We start from the raw sequence: 27,982 nt of genomic DNA, 5'->3' as shown, positions 1-27,982 counted from the left end.
CACCCCTGGGGAAATGTCTTCCCACCGGTCTGGGCTCACAGGAGATTGCTGCCAAAATCAGTGCCATGTCACTATGTAATGATACGACAGCACTGTTTGCAGAATTCTGGAGCACCCACCATTTGAGGAAGAGGCGCTACCAAACCGAAGATACCTAAAAAAAAAAAAAAGTAATTGATATTGTTTTAGAAAATAAGTGTGTGTACTGCAGGGAAGGGAGGTGGGTGTGAGAAAAACAAACTAATTCTGGAACACTTCATTTCAAAGGTGAAAAAGAAAGTTTGGAGATACATTTGGGTAATGGCTGGGCATGAAATTTGAGTGGCTCACTGCCTTGAGATTTACTGCTTTATTTCTAAATATGGATTGCTAAGATTGTGACCACAGTATTCCACTATAAACTGTGGACTTCTGCTAGGAATGAAGGTTTGTTTCATATGTCTTTCCAAGTGGTAGATCACAGTATTGTCTGATACCAGGACTGTATTTTATTTAATGTTGCCTTGGGCTCTGTAAGGAAATTCTCTACTAGTAATAGGTAATCCTACAAGCTCTTTACTTGCTCAACTCCCTTCTCTGTATCAGTTTATTTTGCTGTATCTGTACTGTTAGGCTGATTTCCCTTCAGTTTCCATCCCAGGGATAATGGTCCGAGGACAGATTAATCCAGCGGGGACACTGACAGCAATAGGAGTTCAAATATTCAAATGGGGTTTTATCCCTTCCTTGATGTATCCAAAATTAAAAAAGAACAAAATTAGTTTTTGTGTCAATATACAGTGGATATAAAAAGCCTGCAGACCCATTAAAATGTCAGGTTTCTGTGATGTAAAAAAATGAGACAAAGATAAATCACTTCAGAACTTTTTCCACCTTTAATGTAGTCTATAAACTGTACAACTCAGTTAAACAACAAACTGAAATCTTTTAGGTGGAGGGAAGTAAAAATAAAAAGCTAAAATAATATGGTTGCATAAGTGTGCACACCCTTAAACTAATACTTTGTTGAAGCACCTTTTGATTTTATTCCAGTACTCAGTCTTTTTGGGTATGAGTCTATCAGCATGGCACATCTTGACTTGGTAATATTTGCCCACTCTTCCTTGCAAAAACACTCCAAATCTGTCAGATAGCGAGGGCATCTCCTGTGCACAGCCCTCTTCACATCACCCCACAGATTTTCGATCAGATTCAGGTCTGGGCTCTGGCTGGGCCATTCCAAAACTTTAATCTTCTTCTGGTGAAGCCATTCCTTTGTTGATTTGGATGTATGCTTTGGGTCCTTGTCATGCTGAAAGATGAAGTTCCTATTCATGTTCAGCTTTTTAGCCGAAACCTGAAGGTTTTGTGCCAATATTGACTGGTATTTGGAACTGTTCATAATTCCCTCTACCTTGAGTAAGGTCCCAGTTCCAGCTGAAGAAAAACAGCCCCAAAGCATAATGCTGCCACCACCATGCTTCACTGTGGGTATGGTGTTCTTTTGGTGATGTGCAGTGTTGTTTTTGCACCAAACATATCTTTTGGAATTAAGGCCAAAAGGTTCAACCTTGGTTTCATCACACCGTAACACATTTCCACATGCTTTTGGGAGACTTCAGATGTGTTTTTGCAAAATTTAGCCGGGCTTGGATGTTTTTCTTCGTAAGAAGAAAACGGGAGCTTGTTGTCACATCAACCACACAGGCAGTACTTGCCAGATATTCCTGCAGCTTCTTTAAAGTTGCTGTAGGCCTCTTGGCAGCCTCCCAGACCAGTCGCCTTCTTGTCTTTTCATCAATTGGGGAGGAACGTCCAGTTCTTGGTAAGGTCACTGTTGCGCCATATCTTCTCCACTTGAAGATGACTGCGTGCGGCCTCCCGGCGTCTGGGTATTGACGCCGAGCAGCTGCACTTTTGCGTGCAATTAAGAAAAACATATGTGCTGAGAGCGCGTGCCCTGCTTGCTCCCAGCACACATGTCCGGTACTCACGGAAAGGTCCCGATCTCCTCTTGCAATGTGGACCTTTCCCGATCACGTGACAGCGAATCACGGCAGTCACATGACCCTAAAACCCCACCCCGCCTCCCGACTTCTGAAACCCTTAAAGGGCCGGAAGGCGCTGTCGCCAAGGGGTTAACAACGAGATTCCTCTGATGCTTTGGAAGCACTTTGCGGACCATAGCTTTTGCTGTAGGATATGACTAAGAAAATTTTGGAAAAGACCTACCAGAACAGCTGAACTTTATTTGGGGTTAATCAGAGGCACTTTAAATGATGGCAGGTGTGTTCTGACTCCTATTTAACATGACTTTGAATGTGATTGCTTAATTCTGAACACAGCTACATCCCCAGTTAAAAGAGGGTGTGCACACTTATGCAACCATGTTATTTTAGTTTTTTTTATCTTTACTTCCCTCCATCTAAAAGATTTGTTGTTCAACTGAGTTGTACAGTTTATAGTTCACATTAAAGGTGGAAAAAGTTCTGAAATTATTTATCTTTGTCTAATTTTTTTACATCCCAGAAACCTGACATTTTAACAGGGGTGTGTAGACTTTTTATATCCACTGTATACACTTTAAGGCTTTGTTGAGAGATGACACACAGATCTTAAGTGGTAATATAGCCACACTAAACAAGTTAAACTGACAATCAACACCGCAAGTTAGCTGTCTGTTTATCTATACTGTAACTAAAGGGTTTTTTTTGTTTTTTTAAAGGCTTTAACAAGGCTTACCAAAGGATTTTTACAAGTGCATTGCAAAGCCTTGTTGTACCTAGTCCATGTGTACTTGATTAGTGACATCAGTTGTGAACACCTAAAATTCATAAGAACACTTTATAGAAACTTAGCCTTCTTTGTTATTTTTGTTCCTTACACACACTTCTTTTCCATTTTGTGTAAGGGCTTGTTCACACCATGGTGCAGAGACATCAGTTTTTCTGCACACTTTCTGCAGGGGCACAACAAAATCAACTGCTTTCTATGTTCCATGATCACACCACAATGCTGGTATCACATATAGATTTTTTCTACAAAGGCATCTGCAATGTGTATAAAACTCATTGCAGTGCACATGAAAACTGATGTCTCTGCAAGTGAAATCTGCACGTCAGTTTCTATCACTTTTCATGCACATATGGTGTGAACAAGCCCTAAGGGAAGTAAAAATAGGTTTAAAAAATTCCTTTGTAACTGGCTATTGATATGAATTTATATATCCATGGGTTTTAGTGCGAATTCGGGACTACCCTCGATATCTCTTTGAAATCCGAGATTGGCATCTTTCTGGCAGACTGCTTGGGGCTGAACAAAGTGGACAAGCCAGTGCCCGAAGAAAACAAGTCGTTCACTTGGGAGCTCCATGGGGTGATTCAGTTGTAGAGAGGAACATGCCACCCCTCAAATTCTTCTATGACTTTCACTGTGAGTATTTGTTTCCAGAATCTGGATTTTTTCAGTTTACTAATGTAGCAGTCAATGGTATATGTTGGTAATCACCAGTCAATAAATTTACATCAATCCAGTTGACCGTGTTTGGCAATGTTTAATGTTCTTGTTTTATCTTACCTGAACAACCTGATTCCAGTCTGTCTGTAAAAATGGGCAAAAATCTCTCCCAAACACAGAATCACTTACTATCAATGACAAATCCTGCACTTCCACTTATTTTCTTTGCACTACCATGTGTTGAAGGTTTTTTTTGGCCAGACCTCACACTTGGGTGATATGTTGACTTTCTCCATATCCCTTTGCATGTTTCACTGTATCTTTAGCAACCCAAGGTTAATTTGTACTTTCCTTTTGCATGCAGTGCTTCATGCCTCTTTATTACACCTAGTGCCCAATGCATCTCCTCAGCATACAAAGAAACGTCTTATACTAAAACACTGATGAACTATGAGCTGCACTGGCTTTCTGGTTTATGTATGCCATGTTTGTCATGCTGGCTATAGCAGAGCTTTTCTGTAGGGATGCACTGATACCGGTATTAATGCAGATACTAGGCATCTACATGAGTGTTGGAACTCGTGCAAATGCACCGATACCTGAAACCGATACCTTCAGGTTTGCTTTTTTCAGCTGTAAGCGGTATTCCTTCGCTGACAGCTGAAATGTAAACAAAAGAATTCCAGCAATTGTTGGTTGTTAAGGAGCGCGTCCTTAACAACCAATGGCATTTCAGCTGTCAGCGGGATTCCCTTGCTGACAGCTGAAATGTAAACACATTTCTCTCCCGCCACTTCTGCTTGAAGCCGTTCCTGCCTCCCCCTCCCCTCTCGCGAAGTGTCACCTTTGGTGCCTTGCCAGTCTCCTTCCGCCTGGTTTCACCTCTTCTTTGCTGCTTCTTGGCTTCTCCGCGACTGCGACTCTGACTCTGAACTGCGCATGCACAGTTCCTGAGCCAGATGATTACAGAACTACCAGGCTTGGCCTTGGATCGGGCAGCGGGGTGTGACTTATATTAACACGTCCCTCCGCACGAGTAGAGGCAGAGCCAGACCGTTCTCTAATCGTCTGGCTCCAGAACTGCGCATGTGCAGTTCAGAGTCGCAGGTGCAGAGTAGAATTTTTTTTTCTACTACGAGTGACAAAAGGCATGTGAAAGGGGTCACTAAGGAGGAGGAGGATATAAGTGGACACTTTGGAGGAGCAGGACAACATAAGGGAGCATGGACTTTAGAGGGTGCTGGAGGAGCAGGACATAGGGGGGGACTAAGTAATAACTTAGTACCTCCAGAGTGCCACCGTACATCCTCTAGAGTGCTCCTTAGTAATAGGGGCATGAGGACTGTGGTATATGTGTGCATTGTATACTGCAAATATAAATCTAAATAATGTCGCACTCCTAATCCAGCAAATAAATAAAATAATGAATTAGTGTACCCGTACAATTGAAAAATATAATCAAATAAAGGAAAAAAAAAAAAAAGAAAATATCAAATAAAGAAGATTATATTTTTCAATTGTACGGGTACACTAATTCTTTTTATTTATTTGCTGAATTAGGAGCGCGACATTATTTAGATTTATTTTATTAGAGGATAATTAAATATATAGTAAGCGCTCATCAACAGTTACAGCAGCTGAACATTAAAGGAAAACGCATAAAAAGTCCCAAAATTCATATATAAACAAAATGCAGCGCTCTTAAGGAAATGATGAGAAATTATAATAAACACAGTCCAGTGAAAACAGTGCTCCGTGGTTCCCAGTGCAAATGGTAGAAATTCACACTAACCAGAACACGTATAAGTAATACGCATGTGAATATATATCCTGAAGACTCCCCTCTCCTCTCAGGTCTGGTCAGAGAATATAGCTGGGAAAGATGGAAATCCTACGCCCTCATGTGGTGAAAGAGTGGTCCTGCAGGTCTGGAAAGTGTCAATCTGGATGAGCCTCCCCCTTCACAGGAGCTGACACAGAGATCACTAGGGCTGCAGGGATTGAAGAAGCTCCTCACAGGAGACATAGGGAAGCACTCATAGTGTAGTAGGTAATGATTTTATTCAAAACACAGGTGCAAAATGAACATCACATAGCCAAGTATGAAAAACACACTGACCCTTTAAGAAATTAAGGTGGCCGCCGGGCCTCCTCGTGGCACCGGCGGCTTAGTGTCAACGGCGTCCTGGGTTCCACCTGACGCGTTTCGTGCGCACGCACTTTTTCAGAGGGGGAACATATGTTCCGTTGACACTAAGCCGCCGGTGCCACGAGGAGGCCCAGCGGCCACCTTAATTTCTTAAAGGGTCAGTGTGTTTTTCATACTTGGCTATGTGATGTTCATTTTGCACCTGTGTTTTGAATAAAATCATTACCTACTACACTATGAGTGCTTCCCTATGTCTCCTGTGAAGAGCTTCTTCAATCCCTGCAACCCTAGTGATCTCTGTGTCAGCTCCTGTGAAGGGGGAGGCTCATCCAGATTGACACTTTCCAGACCTGCAGGACCACTCTTTCACCACATGAGGGCGTAGGATTTCCATCTTTCCCAGCTATATTCTCTGACCAGACCTGAGAGGAGAAGGGAGTCTTCAGGATATATATACACATGCGTATTACTTATACGCGTTCTGGTTAGTGTGAATTTCTACCATTTGCACTGGGAACCACGGAGCACTGTTTTCACTGGACTGTGTTTATTATAATTTCTCATCATTTCCTTAAGAGCGCTAGATTTATTTTATTGACACATAAATAGAGGATGTGTTGGATGTCAGCGAACCTATACTTATTATAATTGGTGGCTCACAAGTACTACTCATATTTTCATTGTATACTGCAGGCGCAGATTCTGTTTAATCCTCCTTTAAGACCCTTCCACTGGCCTTGCCCATTGTTCGCTGCGGTGCACGTTTTCCAGGGTTCTCCAAGTCTTTCATATTTTTAGTCATGCTCCCATTTTGCCATGCTGTTTTGACTGAATGGGGGCCTTTCTTAGTTTCTTGCACCGGGACCCTGCCCCATGTCTTTTCAGCTCCTTCCCCCACCCCCACCGCTCCTAACCCACATCAGCCTCCATCCCTCCCAACATTGTCCTCAACTGCTAAAGCCTCCTACTGTTATCCACGGTTACCCACTGCTGCAAATTGATAACTGGCTGACCTACATTCCTTTGATATGTCCACACCCATCAATGCATTATATACTACCACCCCAATTTAACACTACAGAAGTTCTTTTCTGGCCACCCAGCAATCTCCTAATGACCTCTCCCATCCACCCACCCCCCGCAGTCACAGCATCACAGCCTTTTCCATCCCAATCACCCCAGCCCTCCCACCCCAAAACCACTAATCCACCCCACACTCAACTACCTAGCCCTCACCCAACTCCCTAACTCCCACCCCCCACCTCTCAAAGCCCCTCTACCTACTGTTCCTACGCGATAGGTATCAGTAATTGGTATCGGTGAGTATTTAAAAAAAAGTTAAAAAGTAAAGGCACTCGTACTCTGTCTTAAAAAAGTGGTATAAGTGTATGCCTATTTTTCTGTAATATTTCACAGTGCCAGGAGCTGGTTGACTGTAAACACTGTATGAAGAGTATCCTTGCAATTTTCTGCTTTCTGTATAAAATAGACTAAAACTACTGTGGTAGAATGCTGTCTTGGCTTGGGCTGGGTGTGCTTCATAAGAAAGACTGTGGGGAGTCAAGCCATCTGCACACGTCACATGAAAAGGAACTGCCAGAAATGCACTCTGCTCTTAAGCCCCGTTGTGGCTTTTTGGGACTGAGTAGTGTAGGCCATTCCAGTATCTTTTGCTAGCTTCTCAACCACCTCCACTCTCAGATCTCAACCATATAATAAATATTCTGTAGTCCAAAATAAGAACAAGGAGTACTCTGAAATAACCAGATAGCATTGGACATGTGCAGAGGATACAAGACACCCCCAAGACCCAACAGGGTTATTTTAATTTTATTTTTTTTGCACTTATGAAAGAGATGCAACATAGTGCTCCCAATGGTATGTTAGACTAAAAAAGGGAGAAAATAGAAGTGTATTGTTAGAGTTTACATACACTTTAACCCTTTCCCTGCCCGGTCTGTACAGTGTATGGACCTACAGCACTGCTTCTAGCTGGCCAGGTCCATACGAACCTCCTCTGTTATAAGCTTATGGTGACTTCAGTGACCATGAACCTGTAGCAGTATTGTTCAGCAGACCTGCTGAACAAAAAAAAAGGCTCCATGTACACTGAAACGGTTTTCTGCTAAACGTGGCAAAAACGTATGTAAATGCGGAACCACGTTCAGCCGCGTTTACCCATGTTTACTTGCTTTTAACCGCATTTAGCGGCATATAGCTCTTGGACATTTATTCATTTCATTGGCCAGAGTACTTGTTATTAAAATTAATAAATGCCCAAGCGCTAAACAAGGTTAGTGCTTTGGCGCATTTAGATGTGTTTTTGCCACGTTTAGTGTTTTTTTTAGCCAAAATGTTCCTTTCCTGAATACGATTCTTCTGCGTTCAGGAGAGGGATTTTAACTGGCCCTAAACTCTGCTGCTGTTAAACTGATAGAAGTCTATGTGTGCATGTACACATAGGCTTTTATTGAGTTGACTTCAGGGGTGTTGGAAAAAAAGCCAAAAGCTCTTAAACTCATGTTTATGAGCAGCAGTGTGCATGAGGCCAAAAAATTAAGTAAAAAAAAAATAAACATAAAAACCATAGGGTAGGTTTAGATGCGCCTAAATCTCCCTTGCCTCTGAAGCCCGATCCACATTCGGATTGTGCTCCAGTGGCTACTGACAGGTGGTGAAGAAGCTATGTAGCGCCTCCTCACAGCCTGTTGTAACTCCATTGTTTATTGCAGCTTAAGGGGAGGAGTGTTTGGCAGGCAACAAAAATGCAGCTCAACTGCGCATTTTTGCTGCCCCCAACCACAAGCCTAAACAAGGCCTAAGGCCTTGTTCACACGGAGCATAATACAGCTTGGCCATGTTTATCTGCACATGGATGCACAGGTATTCCGTGCATCCCCATACAGGCAGTCCTATTGATGTTATTTGGGACACAGCAGCTGCACGGGAATGCTCAGGTGTTCTGCGCATTCCTGTGCAGGCAGTCCCATCCATATTAATTGGGATGCAGTGGCTGTATCGACTCAGCCACTGCTCCCAACTTGACATCCATGTGGGTGTTTGTCAACTTTTGGGGCCATGCACCTACACCCGCACAGATGTCAGATCTGTCCTTGCAGCTGCTGTGTCCCAGTTGACATAAATTGGACTGCTTGAACAGGGATGCACAGAACATCCCCGTGCAGGTAAACATGGCCCTCCATGGGTGTACGCTTTACCACATCCAATTGAACGAGGCCTTAGCAGGAATTTTGTAAGTTATGTTGTGGCTTTGTAAGCAAATAAGGATTTTGGGGGGGGGGGGGGGTTAGTGAAAATAGTGATTTGATAAACATTTGTGCAACTATCTGGTTTGCAGGGTCTTTTACAAACTCTGAAAGCTGCTAAGTGAAAAATGAAAACCTCCAGATTTTTTAGAGAAATTTTTGCGTACGTTAGATTTTCACCATTCTGCAAAAAGGTGCAATTTAAAATGTACAAATATTTATTAACTCAATACAGGTTAAGCTTTTATATTTAGTAAGACATTTAGCTGGAATTTTGTAAAATTTGCTGTGTTGATATCTGCTAATAATGATTTTAGTGTATTTTTAGGGAAAATATCATTTTGATAAACATTTGCACAAACATTGCAGGACCATAAGCACCTTCCTTTTATTCTACTGGTCATGTGCTTTCAGAAAATATATGGTTTAGAGAGTCTTCCATAAACTCTAAAAGATGTAACTAAAAAATTAAAACCTCCTGATTTTTAGAGAAATGTGGTTATTTACAGTTTTGCATATGTGCGATTTTTACCATTTCGCAAGAAGGCGCAATGTAAAATTTACAAATATTTGTTATTTATTAACTCAATGCAGATTAAGCTTTTATATTTACAGGCGTACCTCAGTTTACAAATTAAATTCGTTCTATGGGACTTTTCATATTGTGAAAAATTTGTAAACCGAAATGCGTTTTCCCATATGAATGTATTGAAAACCAATTAATCCGTTCCAGAGGTCATAAAAAAGTTTAAAAAAAAGTCTTTTATCTGTTCAAAACTCTTTATAAAGTACACTTTAAAGGCATAAATAATGTACAGGGACATGATTAAAAATTAATTCGGAAATGCATTGAAAACCAATTAATCTGTTCCGGAGGTCAGAAAAAAAAGTCAAATGTTTTATCTGTTCAAAACTTTTTATAAAGTGCACTTTAAAGGCATAAAGGGACATGATTAAAAAAAAATTGTGAATGCATTGAAAACCAATTAATCTGTTCGTATTGCGAAAAAAATTTGTAAACGAGCCATTATTTTCAATGGATTTTCATTCGTAAACTAAAAATTACGTTAACCAAGGCATTCGTAAACCAAGGTACACTTGTAGTAGGAATTTTGTAAAATTTGCTGTGTGTGTTAATAATGATTTTAGTGTATTTTTAGTGAAAATAATGATTTGATAAACATTTGCGCAAATATGATGGAGCCCTAAAAATCAGTAGCATCTTCTTTTTGTTCTACTGGTCATGTTCTTTCAGAATATATATGGTTTGGGGGGTCTTTTACAAACTCTAAAAGCTGTAAAAATCAATAGAAAAAATAGCAAAAATGGTCTGACCACCTGAGTTTAAAACTGGAGCATAGGGCCTGGCATCAAAAGGGTTAAGGCCTGCAGATTACATTATACAAAGACTACAGTTCTCTTTTCAGTTACCACGGAGTACGATAATAAAAATCTTAAGGTCAAACCAAACGAGAAGTGGGAATAGACCTTGGAAGGCCATGAATCTCAAGTGTACAGTGTAGCACTGTCTAGACTGGTCAATTCACAAAACACTTGCCTGGTACCTTGCCTAGGCAGCCCATAGATGTTGTGATTTTCTTTCCTTCCATCACAGGTGGAAGGAAAGAAAATTGTTTGACTCCTTAGTGATCGCATGAAAAAAATCCAACAGACTGCTTATAGCCAGGCTGCCCATAGATGGATTGGTCCCCTCTGAACCTGCCAAGATTCTATCCATCTATGGCCAGCTTTTGCCAGCTCTACAAAGGAGATTGGTTGTTTATACAGACCTATTATAATTCATTCTGAATGTTTACATTCAAGGAATTGGTAACATTTGCTTATATTTTAATCTAATAATTTCTGATCGTATGAGGGATCTAAAATGTTCTTGTGACTCATGTGTGCCCTGCTGTGCTTCCTGCAGCTGACATACAGTTATACACGATTGTGTGGGGACCATGCTGGGACCCAGCCTGGACCTTGGTGGGCCAGTATGTGGATCTTCTTACCAAAGCTTCTGTGGATCCCAGTGCCCCATTACCGTGGTGGGACAAGAGCAGGCTGCTTCTTCATGGACACTTCAGCATGGACATTGAACAGGCTAATCTTCATCAACTAGCAACTGAGGTACTTGTTTCCACTAATGAACTGCTATGAGGTTATGATGGTGAAAGGTTACAGTTGTGATAATCTGTTATTGTAGGACCCGTATAACACAACAGAGAATATGCACTGGGAGTGGAATCGACTCAAGTTTGCTTGGAATCCAGGACAGTTTATCTTCAAAGGAGATCTGGATGTCAATGTACGAACAGCATCTAAGTGAGTGGGGCAAAATTGGTTTTCTTATTTTTCTATCCCAAAGCTAATTAATAAAATGTGCGTGTTGGGACACAATTGAAACATACATGTAGGAATTTTCTTCAAGCAAAGTTAAGCGTGTTTAAATGTTAACAATTAACTTTTGATCTGCTAAAGTGAAACTAACGTGTTAAAAAACAAAATTGCGAACAGGCAGAATGTTTATTGTAGAACAGACATGCTTTGTCTCTTCTGCAATGAAATAAACTTACCTGTTTGCAGAATTTTTAGAATGTACACAGAGCTGTGCATGTGTGCCAGGATGAATGAACTCCCATGCATGATCAAGTGCTGTGTCATCCCGCGTCAGTCATTCAAAGACTCAACACCCAGGAAGAATCTGGGAAGGAGGGACAGGTAAAGGATATGATGGACATCAAATTTTCAGAGGAGAGGTAAGTATTGCGGAGCTTAGTTCCTCTAAATATAACACCGTAAAGTTTTTGTGTTACCAGCTGATCCTCTACCTGTGCTGTTTTTAGTTACATTGTTTCTAAATCTCTCTGAGGACTACATAACCCCTCCTCTTTATGTTCTGAAGAAAAGCAGAGAAGGAGATGTTGTGTAATATTGTCCTGGGGTGACAATGCTGCTCATCCATAGATACGGTTTTGATGGGGTAATGGCGTCACTCTAGGGCAGGATCACCTGATGAGAATGAAGGGAAACACCTGACAAAAGGAAACAAATGCAGTTTCCACATCTAAGGAATGATGATATGCAATATTTCTTTTCTCTTGGTTTAGATGTGCTTTACGTTAGTAATAGGTACAAGGTGAATTAAAAGTATTATAGAGCTTTATGCACCTCAAGGCATCATTCACACTTGTGCGACTTGTTATGCGACTTTGGACATCAAAGTTACATGACAAGTTGCGCCCATTCTTTCCAATGGCACCCCTTCAAATCTGTGCGACTTTGAAAAGGTTCCTGCACTACTTTGATGTGATTTTGAGTGTAACGTCAGATCAAAGTTACACTCAAAGTCACACTCTAAAGTCTCACTCCTGGCATCGTGCTAGTGTGAATAGAGTTTATAGCAGTTAAAGGGATGTTTTTGTTAATACTTTTATTCACAATTTGTAGGATTAAAAATTTTAATTTGTGATACACTGCAAATGAACATTTCTTTTTTACAAAGTTCAGCCAGTGGTTGGAGATCTTTAGACTACTGACTGTAGTTGTTTTGCAGTTGTTCACATCTTTGCTATATAGAGAGAGAGCTTCATACTTTTAATTCTCTGCTGTTCAGCTCTTTTCAGAATGTATACATTGTATGAGCCCACCAGTGCTGTAAATTTACCGTATTTTTCGCTCCATAAGACGCGCCTAGGTTTTAGAGGAGAAAAACAAGAAAAAAAAATATTCTGAACCAATGGACTGCAGACACAGTACAGGAGATGACCAGAGACCGTGGACACAGTACAGGAGATGACCAGAGACTGCAACAACAATACAGGAGATAACCAGAGACTGCGGACACAGTACAGGAGATGACCAGAGACTGCGGGCACAGTACAGGAGATGACCAGAGACTGCGGGCACAGTACAGGAGATGACCAGAGACTGCGGATATAGTACAGGGAATGACCAGAGACTGCGGACACAGTAAAGGAGATGACCAGAGACTGCAGACTGTACAGGAGATGACCAGAGACTGTGGACACAGTACAGGAGATGACCAGAGACTGCGGACACAGTACAGGAGATGACCAGAGACTGCGGACACAGTACAGGAGATGACCAGAGACTGCGGACACAGTACAGCAGATGACCAGAGACTGCGGACACGGTACAGGAGATGACCAGAGACTGCGGACACGGATGCCCAGTGATGCATATGTGTGGTGCGTGTGCACATAGTACAGATGACCAGAGACTGCAGACAGTGCAGGGGATGACCAGAAACTGCAGACAGTAAAGGAGATTACCAGAGGCTGCGGACCTTTGGGGAGGGAGGGGGAGCAGGTACCTGAATTTGACAGGTAACCGCTCCTACTTCCGCGGAGTTGTCCTTCCTTCTTCTTCCCGCGGCGGCTTCTATGACAGCCGGGTGCCCACTGCGCGTGCGCGAGAAGCTCTGAGCTTTGTGAATGGCCGGAGCCTTCTGGGACCTGTCATGTGTCCCAGAAGACACCAGACCATTCACAAAGCGCAGCGCTTCTCGCGCATGCGCAGTGGGCACCCGGCTGTCACAGAAGCCGCCGCGGAAGACTGCAGCGCTGGAGCGAGGAACAGGTAAGGTTCTGCAGGAGAGAAGAGCTGAGCGGCTGGCCCGATATTCTGACATGGTGGCGGCAGAAATACCGGACCAGCCGCTTTACATTCGCTCCATAAGACGCACTGTCATTTCCCCCCCCTTTTTTGGGGGGAAAAAAGTGCATCTTATGGAGTGAAAAATACGGTATATAGCAATGTGCAGATATTGCAAACCTGTGTGGACAAAGCACTGGATGACATCTCATTAGTGCAGGTTTTTCCGCATGATGTGTACTGTTGTATTTGCAAATAATAATATTTCCATAACAAAAAAAAAGTTTTGATGAAGGTCACATCAGCTCCTGTCACTGGATCCTAGTACATATAGACAGTGTATAAAACAATTTATAAAAAAATCATGTTAATATTCCTTAACCCCTTCCTGCCCACCCTGGTATCCCTTTAAACAGTTTGAAACATATGGGGGATGGGAAGGTTCGCAGCTATGTAACCACTGTAAGTTGTCACATGATTGAAAGCCAGTCTTGCTGGCTACCTATCTTTTGACAGGACCAAGTCAAGGTATTTGTGCTGAGAGCATGCAGTGAATGTGCTCTGTACACATATACATGGGCTGCCCAGTGATGCATATGTGTGGTGCGTGGGTATCAAAGACCACTCTTTTGACGGCACACATACTGTATGTGTTGGGTGGTCATAAAGGGGTTATCATCTTCGCAGAAATTACACTGCACATAGGAGTGCCAGTATATGCAGCCAATTAGACTTTATTAAATTGTACATTTCTGTCTAAAATACTGGGGAGGTGTCAGGGATGTTTAATTTACAGTAGGGGTAGGACATAAGGTAAACACCCCACAGGGACACATGATGATGTACCGGTAAGAATTTAGAACTTTGGAAGGTGTGTGTATCGTAATATTCTGTCCTGTGGTTTCATAGCTGCCTATAACTGTATATGTACGATATATATGAAAAGAAAGAAGCTTTATAAAATAATTGCCTCGCAGTACTGTTTGTAATATGTACTGAATCCCCTGCAGGTATGATGACTGCTGTTTCCTTCACCTGCCTGACCTGGTTATGATCTTTGACCTGCAGTGGTTGTGCCATGGGAACCCCCATGATCATCATAATGTAGCACTTCGTTCCCCTGACTATGTCGCAGAGTTCTCTTCCATCCAGCCTCATGACTCTTACCGTGCCTTCCGCTCTGAGAACCTCAACCTTTCCATTAAGATGGACCTGTCTCAGTCACATAATGGTGGGTGATATGTATTGTTATTTTATAAGGTGTGAGGCTTGTAGGGCAAATATTAGCATAATATAATTGGTTTCTAACCTGTTTAACATTTCAGCTGGTTTATCTTTGCACTCTGCATCTTTGTCTTCTAATTTTTGTTTTCCTACTGAGTGCACCTCCTAGATTTTAAAGCTGGCCATAGATGAATTGATTCACCTATGGGACCAGTTGAATTTTGATCTCTTTATGGCCATTCCCATTTGAAAGAAGTCAACCTAGTGATCAACTGTTTTCGAATAAATTGCTGGTATTTTTTTGCTTTCATGACAATTGGCTGCAATGCTGATTATTGTTTTCAGGCAGCAGAGGAGTTCTGCTGTCAGAATACATTAGTGTAGCTAGGTGGATGTCCTCATTTACCTTGAATGTGTGGATGGAGGAATCTTGTTTTTTTTGTTTTTATTTTAGGCTGACCAAAAAAAGCTAATTCATCTATGGCCAGCCTAATGCAGGGTATACACACAGGGAGTTATTTTTCGTTTAACCCAGAAGGCTGAATGAAAAAAAACTGAGAGGTCGCCATGCTAAGTGATGTTAGTGTGCCGATTTTCCCTGCTGAGCTATTGTGTTCTAACATAGGGACCACCCCCTGCCAGGACACACTGATCAGCATTTGCAGTCATTGCCTGCAAACGGTGAGTGAAAGCATGCCCGGTCAAGAAAAGCTGGTCAGGTGACTGTACACACGGACCAAATGTCAGATGGTTTCTGTTGAACAGGCCGATAAGAGATGATATTTGGCTCGTATCTACCAGCCTTAAGTCTCTTGGTAGTTGGTTGCAAATACCTCGCCACAGAGATGTCGCATTTTTCTAATGAATGGAAGTGTCTATGCAAATAAGATATTAAATAAAAAGGTGTGCACTCTTTTCAGCCATAGACCATTATAAACTGACAGACGGCATCGTCAACAAAATAGTCCAAACATATAAAAAGTATGCACACCATTGTAACAAAATGGTGATGTGTGTAACATTTTGAGGCTGCTGAGTACCTTACTGTTGCCTGAGGAAGGGGTCCTCAGTGGCCTGAAAATGTCACAAGCATTATGTGGTTGCGAATAAACATTTAATTGTCATACAGTCTGCTGCTGATGCTTATAATCTTAGTGAAAATAATAGGTTGCACACAGGGGCGGACTGACAACTCATGGGGCCCCCGGCAATAGGGGATCATGGGGCCCCTGTGTCCTTGCCCAAGCTCAAAAAAGCCTATGAAAAAGGTACCAGGGGTATCTCATGGGGCCCCCTACTGACCCCGGGCCCTCGGGCAGTGCCCGAGTTTCCAAATGGTCAATCCGCCCCTGGTTGCACACTGTTCATGTGTTTTCCTGCTTTAGACCTTTCCTGTCAGTGAGTATGACATCTGTCTGCATCACAGGAAATCATACATCTGTACAGTGAGCTATGGACCAGAACAGTTGCAAAGTGGTTAGCACTTTTTCTTTATAGCACTGGGGTCCTGTGTTTTATTTCCAGGAAGACACTAAATAAATTTGGTGTGTATTTTAATGGGTTTTCACGGGATGCTCATTTAATATAATAGTAACATAGTTACAGGTGCATTTGAAAGTAGTGCACGGTACATAACACTTCGGAGTGACATGACTAAAGTTTTATATGCTGATGCTCCAAATTAAAGAATAACTAAACTAAAAAAAAATGAATGTAGCCTACCAATAATTGAATGTGGTGGCTGCTTCAGTTTTTGTTTTTTTTCAAGCTTTTATTCCTTCTTTTTAATGTGGTGCTCAGCCAGTAACATACTTCCTGTCTTAGGGTGGCTACATTCAGTCCTCAACTGTATCAATGGCCACCCTTGGACAGCAGCATTGCCAATCAGTGGAGAAGGCGGTGTTGGATGGAATAGTAAATATAGGTGGGCTTTACATAAGTGAATAACAATTTAAAGCCCAACTCCAGCTAACACCAATTAAGCAGTTATAGCATATGGGATAAAGGTTTTATATACATGAATAAATCTGACCATTGTAAGCATCCCAGAAACAGGATCTAAGAATAGAGGACAGGCAGTCTGCCCCCTCCATTCATAGATCACATTTTGTTCATGGAGGTTGTAGCATGGCTTTTATGACTGGAGCAGCTGGGTAGAAAGAGTGGACATAGTGTAGCTAGCTCTTTGATGAAAGCCTGTGGCAGCTCGTTGTGTTAACCCCCGCTGAATTGGAAGATTGCGGCTCATAGTGACGGGGGGGGGGGGGGTTATGTGTGGAAGAGGTTGAGGGGCATGGACAGAGGAGTATTCCTCTACTAACAGAAGAACATATTCTGTCGACCTACCGACTGTAATGTAGGCTTTAATTTTGGTGATTGTGTGCATAAGACATTTTTGTTTTACAGCACTTTAACATAACAATGTTACTGTTCCGTGCAAAGCTTGTGTAATTTGACAACTTAAAGCGGAGCTCCACCCAAAAGGGGAAGTTCCGCTTTAAGGACTGCTCCCCCGCTCCCCATTAAGGATTGGCACCTTTGGAGAGCGGGTACCTGAATTTAACAAGTATCCGCTCCCACTTCCAGTCCGATTGCCTAGGCGGTCGGAAGCGGAAAATGTTCTCCTTCTTTCCCTCCCTGTAGTCTTTTGGAACACGTGACAGGTCCCAGACGACTACAGGACCATTCATGAAGCGCAGCGCTACTCGCACATGCGCAGTGGGTACCCGGCTGTGACTCACAGCCGGGTGCCCACACTGAAGATGCCGGCCTCCTGGAATACAGGACGGCCAGTGAAACGAGCTGCGGGGGACACACCACGAGACCGAGGGACAGGTAAGTGGCTGTTTTTTAAAAATCAGCAGCTACAGGTTTTGTAGCTGCTGACTTTTATTTTTTGATAGGTTGAGTGGAACTCCGCTTTCAAAACGTTTGTTGATCATACTGCAATCTTCCCAAAAATCATAAGGAGTGTTTAAAGCAATACATGTTTTACTTTGTCTAGAAGTGTGCCAGCCTCGCATTTTGGTATACAGCAGCACCTTACGTTGGATGCAGAATTTTTGGGCAACATGGAGCAGTGTGACCCGCCCCATCTGTAGAGGGAAGCTGTTTAATAACCTGAAACCGGGAAAGAAGAAGCTGGGACAGCACTACAAGCAGCTCTCATACACTGCATTATTTCCACAGCTACAGGTAGGAAACCCCGCCACCCAATCTATGACTGATTTACTAAAAGATTTCAGAATGTTCACAAAATAAATTTTATATAGATTAATTTTAGTTTTCCAATCATGGAAAAAGTAAATCCCTGTTTACGTATTTCATCTGCATGTGATTAGATAGTTTTAGTGAACATTCTGAAAGCCTCAATGATTTGATGCGGGGGGGGGGGGGCTGTATAAGGAAGTAGCACACAGCTTTATGTTTTCTTCTTCTCCAGATCCACTACTGGGCCTCCTTTGCCCAGCAGAGAGGGATCCAGGTGGAGTGTAGTCAAGGCGAAATCTTCACCCGTGGAGTGCAGAGACTCATCCCACAAGGTAATATTTATTGGAAAGTGACAGATTACTTTCACTACATACTAGGATATTGTTGATAGGCTTACATAGGAATACTCACATGAACTTAGAATGGCATCTTGCATGTACAAACAAGTATACACTGGGAATGCATGCACCAACTCAGATCTTGCATGCTACGTGGCAGCACATGTGCACAAATTAAAGAGATATGATTAAATACATGAAATTTAGGTAGCATTTGTCCTTAAGATATTATGTATAAAGGAAAATGGTTCTATATTGTATATATGGGGTACTGGCGGGCACTGTGGACACATTTTACTTTAGATAGGATTTCCTGTAAATTGCTGGTATTTCAGTTCCGCCAGCCCCATGCTTTAGCTGCTCTAAAACATGCTATGTGCTAATGAAATATAGTGTGACCAGATATGGTGTTTCTGAACAACTGAGAGTATCATCTGTATGACAAGTATATAGAAGTTTCAAGCAGCATTGATGGTGTTACACTGGGCATGGGTCATCAGGATATGCCAGCTCAACTATTATAGAAAATAATATACCACCGATACAAAGTTTAAAGCTTACATAGAAGTCCTTTTACTGTCCCCAGTGTGCAGATATACAATGCACTTGACTAGGTAAATGAGGGTTAAAATCCATCAATTACTCTTAATGCTTTCATGTGTTACTATACTAGGAATACTTTACATGCAGGAGGAAATGTCCACTAATTTATCTTGCGTGTGGGGGTTCCATTTTTGACCTATTAGGTGTGATCATACATGATAGCTGTAATGCATTCTTTTGCACAAACACAGACAAACCATAGACAGTGGTGACCAATGTCATGTACTACTGTACATGGTGACCGCCGGACTCTGTACTATTGTGCATGCACCCAGAAACTTTTATATCCAGGAAAAGTAATGTTTGCACCGTCAAAGGAGAGCACTGTCATGTGTTATATTTGTTGACATTTGTTAATGTTGCCTAAGGAGATGTGATGTTTCCATTTTACTATAAATTCCAATACCTGGTTAAAGGTCTTATTATGTCACCTAAAGTGTAAAGAAAAAACTTGCCAACCAAGATCAAAAGGTGAGAGTAAATAGTTCAACACAGGGCAATTGTTTGGTGACAACTAAGAAAAAAATTCCCTTCAATCTAGGGAAATGTCCTCCCTCTTCATTTTGTGTCTCCAGGACAGGAAATGAAGAGAAGTCTACAGGACACACCGCAAAAATAAACCGATTGGTTTTACCCGTGCCCTACTGTATCCTAAACCTAATTAAAAGAAAGTTTTGCCTGGACATACACATTAAATTTGTCTCAATTTTACAAGATCATACCAGTCTGCTTTGTTTTTCTTGCTGCTTTTTCCAATAAAGCAGATCATTCTGCAGTCAAATTATAAAGAATCATTATTAGATATATCATTGTTTTGCATAAAATGTGCAGTTATGGTGAAAAGTAAGTACAGTGCAACCCATGGAAATTGTTTTACTTTAACATACCTGAGCAGGCAAACATTAACTCTTGATTCAAATACTGCCTAAAGATGATATACTTAAACAAATGTCACATAAAATTGACATGTATTATTCATTTTCATTATCTAAATTGACAAAAATGCAAATATGGAAAAATTAAGCATGCATCTACATTTACCACCACTTCAAATTACATTACATTTGAATCTGGTGTAACAGATTAGGTGCCATTGATTAGAACCACCTTAGGCAGTAGGCAGAAGGGACTTGTCTAATTTGAACCATAGACATATAGGGGTTTATTTACTAAAGCTGGAGAGTCCAAAATCAGACTCCCTTCTGCATAGAAACCAATCAGCTTCCAGGTTTCATTGCCAAAGCTTCATTGAACAAGCTGAGGTTAGAAGCTGATTGGTTTCTATGCAGAAGGGAGTCTGATTTTGGACTCTCCAGCTTTATTATTATTATTATTATACAGTACTTATAAAGCGCCAATAGTTCACTCAGCGCTGTACATTACAAGCTTTAGTAAATAAACCCCATAGAGTCTGGTTTTCTGTTTTGTTGTTGATTATATGTGGTATCATGCCAAGATCAAATAAGCCCTCTAAGGCCCTCAAAAAATTGTGGATGCCTGTGAGTCTGGCAAGTAATTTAAAAGGACTGCCAAATAAGAGAAAATCAATCAATTCCACCTTAAAACAGAGTTCCACCCAAAATGGGAAGTTCCACTTTAAAGATTGGTCCTCAACTCCCCATTAAGGATTGGCACCTTCGGGGAGTGGGGGGGAGCAGGTACCTGAAATTGACAGGTACCCGCTCCCACTTCCGCTGCTGTCGCCTAGGCGATCGGAAGTGGAAGTTGTCCTACCCTCCCTCCCTGTAGTTTTGTGGGACATGTGACAGGTCCCAGAAGACAACATGGCCATTCATGAAGCGCATGTGAAGTAGGCACCCGGCTGTGAAGCTGCAAGCTGTCACAGCCGGGTGCCCAGACCAAAGATGCCGGCGCCTGGAATACAGGACGGCCGGTGAAACGGGCTGCGGCGGGGGCACTGCAGGATCGTGGGACAGGTGAGAGGCAGTTTTTGTAGCTGCTGACTTTTATTTTTTTTACAGAGTGAGTGGAACTCTGCTTTAAGTAAAATAATCTACAAGTAGCATAGCATTCAGATAACTTCTAATTTGTCCAGAACTGGCCAGCCTACCAAATGTAACCAAGGAGTTGATCTTATGTTACTAAAAGAACTCTTCCAAGGACCACAAAATTTCATTGTGGAGTTTTCAGGTAACTTTTGCAATAGTTGGGTCAAAGTGCCTGCACCTAAAAAATAGCTACAAAGAGACAATTTTGCTTAAGAGTTCAATACCAGTTTTTGATGGCAAAGGAGTACTTAATTTTTCCACAGTACTCAATTACAGCTATTGATATTTTTGTTGAATAATTTATTCAAAAGGCAAAATATATTTGTGTTCTTATTAAAGTTTATCACCTTTATCTGTAGGTCCTGTTTATATAAAGAGATATGTTTACCAGGTCAAATATGTTGAAAATGTCAACAATTTTCATGGGTTGTGCTTTAATTTTCACATGACTGTATATCACATTTTTCCTTTACTTGAGGTTACTGATCAGTTGCTGCCTATAGATTACATCTGGTGGTTAGCTTGTAAAATGTACAATGCAATACAAAATTCTCCTTCACTGAGTAAAGAGGATGCCTCCCATCTCTTTCTAATAAATACAGTATATGCAAACACTGGTGACATTTGTGACAGTGCCCTCTATTTTATCTATGAACTTTGTCAGTCACATTGGGGTTTATTTACTAAAGCTGGAGAGTCCAAAATCAGACTCCCTTCTGCATAGAAACCAATCGGCTTCTAACCTCAGCTTGTTCAATGAAGCTTTGGCAATGAAACCTGGAAGCTGATTGGTTTCTATGCAGAAGGGAGTCTGATTTTGGACTCTCCAGCTTTAGTAAATAAACCCCAGGGTGTCTGCATACTTAGCCACCCTCTAAAGTCCAGGGGCTTATTCAGGAACAATGTGCAGTAACAAACAGCGGTCAGTAGGAATTCATCTGTCAGTCTTCTGACTTTAGTAACTTGAAATTGAAAATTCAGATTGGTTGCTGTTTTTTACTAAAATTTCTTCAATTTGCGGTGCTTATTAAGGGTAAGTGTCTGACCTAGTTTCAACAAATAATTAATAGGAAGTAACATTTGATAATGTCTTATCATGTTTGATGTTTGAATATGGAATGCTGTATTAATTTGCGTGACTATGTTTCTCTTTTCACTGATTCTGACGAATGTGGACATCAATTCCAAACTAAAATGTATGTATTGCTTTGTACTTGATGTTTGTGCATTATTTCACTCCATAGATGCCATTAATCACACATTAGCTGTTCAAGTGATGGTCTGTTTGGGTAAATTGTCTTTGTTTAGAATAATATGAATTTCATCTACATTTTTTAATTGGTTATTGCTTTTTCAGAGTTCCAGAGTATGCAGTTTATCGGCTAAAAATAATCTTTGGCTCTTTATTTACTGATTTTATATCCTTATCACCTTAGCTGGTACAGTGATGCGTCGCCTCATCTCAGAGTGGAGTGTACCTCAAATGACCAGCAAACTCAACCTTGTCACTGTACATCTTATGGCCTCTGCCTGTGATGAGAATGCAGATCACCAGCTTGACAACCTGGTACAGAAAACCCATCTGCTCAGTCTTTCATCACTGAGCTATGACAGACAGGTAGGGTTGACTAACATAATGTGCACCTAACAATATGCTTTGTCTTAGTCTAGGTTCACACCTATGCGTTTTCTGCTGCATTTTGCAGAAACACACAGCAGTCCATTTAACATGATTTCCTATGGGACTGGTTCACATCTCTGCATTTTCACCCGGTGCGTTTTTTTTTTTTTCTTTTTTTTTTTAAAAGGGATTTCTTTAAATGCAAAATGTTGTGTTTTTGGTTCTATATACTTCAATATAGATGCTGCAGAAAAGCATGTAAGTGCGTTTTTGATGCGTTTTGCATTTTATTCTGCCCAGCAACGAGTTGAACAAAAAAAAAAAAAACGCACCGCAAAAAGCACTGCAGAAATGGATCAAATGCAAACTGCATAGGTGTGAACCTAGCCTTAATCAGGGTTTTGGATAATAATGCCTAATTATACAGTATGTTTAGTCATTGATTTAAAACAACTTTTCACTTTTGGTAAAATAAAAATCTACATCCAACTTGTCGATTGAAGGACACAGGAAGTCTCATGCCTTAGAGTTATCTGCCACCTACCGGAGGCAGTTAACCTGGCAAAAACAAAAAGTAGCCTTTATTGTGACTAAACCTATACAGTCCTTTAAAGCCTGGTATTTTGTTATCTTGTTATAACTGAATAAACATATTTGGGGAAAGAAACCCTAAAAAGTAGCCTTACTTGGGCCGCTGGTTGCCTTTATTTCCCACTGATTTTGCTGCAGAAAGGGTTAACACTGTGGGACTAAGCACTGACGTCATGCGGTAGGTGGAGTGTCATGTGTGGTCCAAACTTCCTTTCTTGCCTAGGCCTTGCCTCTTCACCTGAGTCTTTACCACCACATAGTCACAATATGATTTTAAACACAGGGCAGCAGCCTTACATTCTACTAAGGCATCTAGGCCTGCTTACAGTGTGTCTTCTGATGGTGCCAACTTCTGCAGGCAGGAATCATGTTATCGTGTGGTCTTAGAGACCTTTCTGTCCTTTGAGTTCTGTTTGGCTATGTCTGAAGTGGTTGGGTCCGCTCTCCTCTTGACTGAGGTTTTTAGTGTGGTCATGCAAGATTTTATGCCCAGGTTATACAGCTATTTTCTGATTTTGATTGCAGAAGCCACAAGCAGGCTTTCAAGTTCTCTCCTGCAGATTCTATATCTGAATCCTAGGATTAGGGTGGTGAGCTTGCCTCTGAGGAGTCAGTCAGTTCTTTTGATGTGCTCCCAAAGGTGCCTTTTCGGTACACTTTTGAAAAACTGTGCCAAAGATGCAGCATGCAGGATGTTTCAAAGTGCACCGCACCTGCAGTTTGAACCGTTACATAGCATTTAATTTGGAAAAGTTTTCATGTGCTTTTGTCTACCCTGGAAAAGTGTTGCAAAAGCGCACCAGTGTGAAAGGGGCCTAAAGGTTTAGCCTGTTGCTTCTACCAGTGCTGTTTCCAGCCTTGGGTGCCTTAAAACTAAGGCCACGAAGACTTTCCATTTACACCTGCTTTTCCAATTATTTCTCTGTGGATATTGAAAGCATCACGACAAGCTGTTTGCTTCCTATTAACACTTATTAGCCTTGTATCCTTTTAGTGAGGATTTTGTGCAGAAGTGGTCCCACTGTGGATCTGCAGTGTCCCGTCTTAACAGGGCTTTTACCATTGTGGTGGAAGATCCATCTGTCTTTAACCCCTTTGCGCCGGCCGCACGCAAATGTGCGGCCTCCCGGCGTCTGGGCCTAGACGCCGAGCGGCCGCACATTTGCGTCCATGGAACTAAATACATATGTGCTGGGAGCGCGCGCCCTGCGCGCTCCCAGCACACATGTGTAGTACTCACGGAAAGGTTCCGCTCCGCTCTTTCGAACGGGACCTTTCCCCATCATGTGACCGCCGTGACGCGTCATCACGGCGGTCACATGATTCCTAAACCACGCCCCCACCGCCCCGCCTCCCGGCGTCAGAATCTCTTAAAGGGCCGGGAGGCGGCGTCAAGGGGTTAAGGACCCAACCATTTAAGTGGTTGAAAGTCCTTTTCAGAGCTCAGTTCTCGCTGGCGGGCCGCACCCTTCATCCAATCCTCTCTGTGACCTTTACTTTATCACACTATGTCTGATTAGGTTCTATTTAAAGCGGAGTTCCACCTGCAAAAAAAAAAAAAGCAGCTACAAAAACTGTAGCTGCTGACTTTTAAAATACAGACACTTACTTGTCCCTCGGTCCAACGGCGTCCTCACCAACGCTGGTTTCACCAGCTGTTTTCTCTTCCTGGGGCCAGCATCTTCAGTGTGGGCACCCGGCACTGCACATATGTGAGAAGTGCTGCACTTTGTGAATGGCCCCGAAGTCTTCTGGGATCTGTCACGTGTCCCAGAAGACTGGGGAGGGAGGGGGGGGACAACTACCGCTTCCGATCACTTAGGCGATCGCAGCAAAAGTGCGAGTGGGTACCTGTCAACTTCGGGAACCCACTCCCCAAAGGTGCCAATCCTTAATGGGGAGTGGGGGACAAAGGCTTAAAGTGGAACTTCCCTTTTTGGGTGGAGCTCAGCTTTAAGTACAAAACTGAGGCATGCTACTTGTAGGAGGGGTTATCCTAGGCTGGCTTACAGTTTTTTGTTTGCTGGTGTCCAATCTCGCTGAATATTTAGTACATAGCACATGGTTTTAGGGCATTTGGCAGCAGTCTTTTGTTCACAGCAAACATGTTTTGTATTCCCAAACAAATTGATGAGAATTAATTCTGAATTTTAGAAGTCTGATGGCATTGACATAAGGCCAAAACCTATCAACACAGAACTTTATTAACATTGTTTTATAGTACAGTTATAGAGAAAATTTAGACTTGCATATACAGAACCCATTTTCTCCGTTTCACCATGTTTTTCAAACGGCTGATTAACAGGAACTGTCTCCTACTGGTGAAGAGAATGCCATCTACACCCACCGGCTGCATCTGGTTGACCTCAGGGCTTCTTGGACAACTCTTAACAGAGACATAGCTTTTGGTCTTTATGATGGCTATAAGAAAGCAGCAGTCCTGAAGCGAAATCTCTCCACAGAGGCCTTGAAAGGACTCAAAATTGATGCCCAGTTGCAGGCTAAGAAGCTGAAACGCAGCTCCTCACGCAACTTTCCTTCTCCAAAGCATGCCACACCACCTGTAGTTACTGGAAGGAGTGAGAGATCTCTATCTGGAGGTAGGAGATGTTACTGGAGCTTTCACACCAAAATTGCTAGGTTGTCTCTTATGAGTTGTTAAAATTTGTGCATTTACAGTTTATAAATATATATTTGGGCCATAAAAATATTTTTCTGTGTCCAGAGGTAAATATCTGCAAATAGGGTGACCTTTTTTATTTTTTTTTTAACCTTATCCTATTGGTTTGATTGCCAACTTGCAGCAAACATTAAGTGTGCTGCTTTCTCCAGAGCACATAAAAGGGTAAGTCATTCCAAAACTGATAACTTGTTTCTTTGGAAATGGTATTAAATTTAGTAATCTGGCTTCTGAATACTTTGGTGCTTTCAACAGCATTAGTTTCAATCGCTTGACATCCCCCTAACAGAGTCGTAGTATATTGCTTATGCTGTGCTATAGAGTATTTGCTTCCTGCTGGATTCTCCAAGGGTATATATTAAGATTTTAAAATGAGCTTGGATGACAGAATGGCATGATGTAAATCCATTGGTGTCACGCCCACGGTGGGATGTAAAATCGTAGCCTTTGGGGTATCCCTGCCTCTCCAAAATAATCTGGTGAGTAATAGAGTTTCATAGCACAGCACCCCATTCTCTCCTCAAAAATTGGCTATTGCTGCATTTGTACTTAAATACAATAAAGGATAAGTTTGCCTTTACAAAAAAAATAATAAATGCACATTTTTTTTGCAGAGTCTTTTTTTTTTGTTAGGAGCTTGTAAAGCATTGCACCCATGATCAGCGGATCGTGGGTATAAAGCCAAAGAGCTGCATACTGTCTGTGTATCTGTCTGCCTGTACCGCCAATACGGGCAAGTAGTTACACTCTGACAGGTAGAATGAATGGACTATCAAGAGTGCTGAATAGTGCCCTGGTAGTTCATTAAGAACTGCAAGCTGACAGCCGTAATGGCTGTTGATACTTGTAGTTTTCACATTCACAGAACACTATAAATGAATGACACAGCGGGGCGGGCGCAGAGCCCTGCACGGCCACATTTTTTTTTTTTTTTTTATTTAGAAGATCCCCACTCACTGTCAAAACGGGGACTCGGGAGCAGAGGTTAGTGCATGTGTAACATGGTACACCCTAAACATGGGTGTAACATGCTACAAAAGGTGAACTTATCCTTTAAAATCATGTGCCCCCCCCCCCATTCACAATTTTAGTGTGTGGTCTGTTTCTGCCCAATGCACGATCACTGCAGACAAATGTGATACTTAATACATAAAAGTAATAAGTATAGGCTTCCACTTAGCTTTGACTCAGTTGCTGCTTGTATGTTTATACTTTTCTATCCTCATCCTTCTTTAGGAGCTGACATGCTACAGAAGTTGATTGAGGAAACTGATAAATTTGTCGTTTTTACTGAAGAGGAGTCTGGTGTGAGTGAGCAGTTGTGTGGAAAAGCTGCCTGTCAGGACACAGACATCTATAATCACAACTGGCTTATTGAGCTGGTAAACTGTCAGGTAATGGTGTATTGCTGAATTTATCCTTTATAGAGCTGTAAACCGGACATGTAGAAAAAGAATGAACTATAGAACAAGCTTAAAGCAACGTGTGCACTTAATTGCCACCCGCCCCAGCTGTATATACTTGTTTTTTCCCATGATGCTCCACTTGGCCACCGGGAGTGAGACAAAGCCCTGTATTGGAGCTAAAGATTCTTTCAGCTCCCATGTTAGTGCTGGAGGCCTAAGCATCCAATTACCAATCATCAACTTATTATTTTGACCTATTCATAAAACTTGAGTTGAAGGTACTGGTCTCAACTCAGTGAAACCTGATGATCTCGAAACCACATTCCACCATTTACATTTACCATAAAAGAAATCTTGCTTTCCATGTTCTTATACATGTCCCACTTTTGGGTCTGCAGATGGTGCTTCGAGGAGCTGAGACAGAAGGCTGTGTGATTGTGTCTGCAGCAAAAGCCCAACTTTTGCAGTGCCAGCACCACCCATCCTGGTATGGAGACACCCTAAAGCAGAAAACATCTTGGACCTGCCAGCTCGACAGCATGCAGTACTTTGCTACTACTGAGAGCAGCCCAAGTGAGGGAGAAGCTGGACAGCGCTGGCTGGAGGTAAGTCTTTGTTCTAGATAACATTTTACTTGTGAGCATTAATTTCATTTGATATTTACATTATAGGTTGGATCTCTGTCTTAAGCAGGGGCAGACTGACAACTCATGGGGCCCCTGGGCAATAGGGGAGCATGGGGCCCCTGTGTCCTTGCCCAAACTCAAAAAAGCCTATGAAAAAGGTACAAGGGGCATCTCATGGGGCCCCCTACTAACCCCGGGTCCTCAGGC

At 41.9% G+C, this 27,982-nt stretch overlaps 1 protein-coding gene across 3 annotated transcripts in view; it reads left to right on the top strand.

Annotated features, from left to right (window-relative positions):
• The window catches only part of BLTP2 (bridge-like lipid transfer protein family member 2), a 115,961-nt gene that overhangs the window by 60,585 nt on the left and 27,394 nt on the right, over nucleotides 1–27,982 (top strand). The window contains exons 17-27 of one of the 3 annotated variants that reach the window (XM_089693621.1): nucleotides 3,220–3,411; nucleotides 10,778–10,980; nucleotides 11,057–11,175; nucleotides 14,478–14,698; nucleotides 17,696–17,886; nucleotides 18,134–18,233; nucleotides 22,096–22,140; nucleotides 22,288–22,469; nucleotides 25,369–25,663; nucleotides 26,980–27,137; nucleotides 27,548–27,754. In XM_089693621.1, the coding sequence (XP_089549747.1) occupies nucleotides 3,220–3,411; nucleotides 10,778–10,980; nucleotides 11,057–11,175; nucleotides 14,478–14,698; nucleotides 17,696–17,886; nucleotides 18,134–18,233; nucleotides 22,096–22,140; nucleotides 22,288–22,469; nucleotides 25,369–25,663; nucleotides 26,980–27,137; nucleotides 27,548–27,754 (1,913 nt within the window). The remainder of the gene's footprint in view (nucleotides 1–3,219; nucleotides 3,412–10,777; nucleotides 10,981–11,056; nucleotides 11,176–14,477; nucleotides 14,699–17,695; nucleotides 17,887–18,133; nucleotides 18,234–22,095; nucleotides 22,141–22,287; nucleotides 22,470–25,368; nucleotides 25,664–26,979; nucleotides 27,138–27,547; nucleotides 27,755–27,982) is intronic. The other 2 variants (XM_089693623.1, XM_089693622.1) reach the window with 2 other exon arrangements.

This window comes from Staurois parvus, unplaced genomic scaffold, assembly GCF_062004578.1.
Source record: "Staurois parvus isolate SC_StPar_1 unplaced genomic scaffold, SC_StPar_1.0 ptg000635l, whole genome shotgun sequence".
NCBI classification, from domain to species: domain Eukaryota; kingdom Metazoa; phylum Chordata; class Amphibia; order Anura; family Ranidae; genus Staurois; species Staurois parvus.
This window is presented reverse-complemented; position numbering and strand designations above follow the sequence as displayed.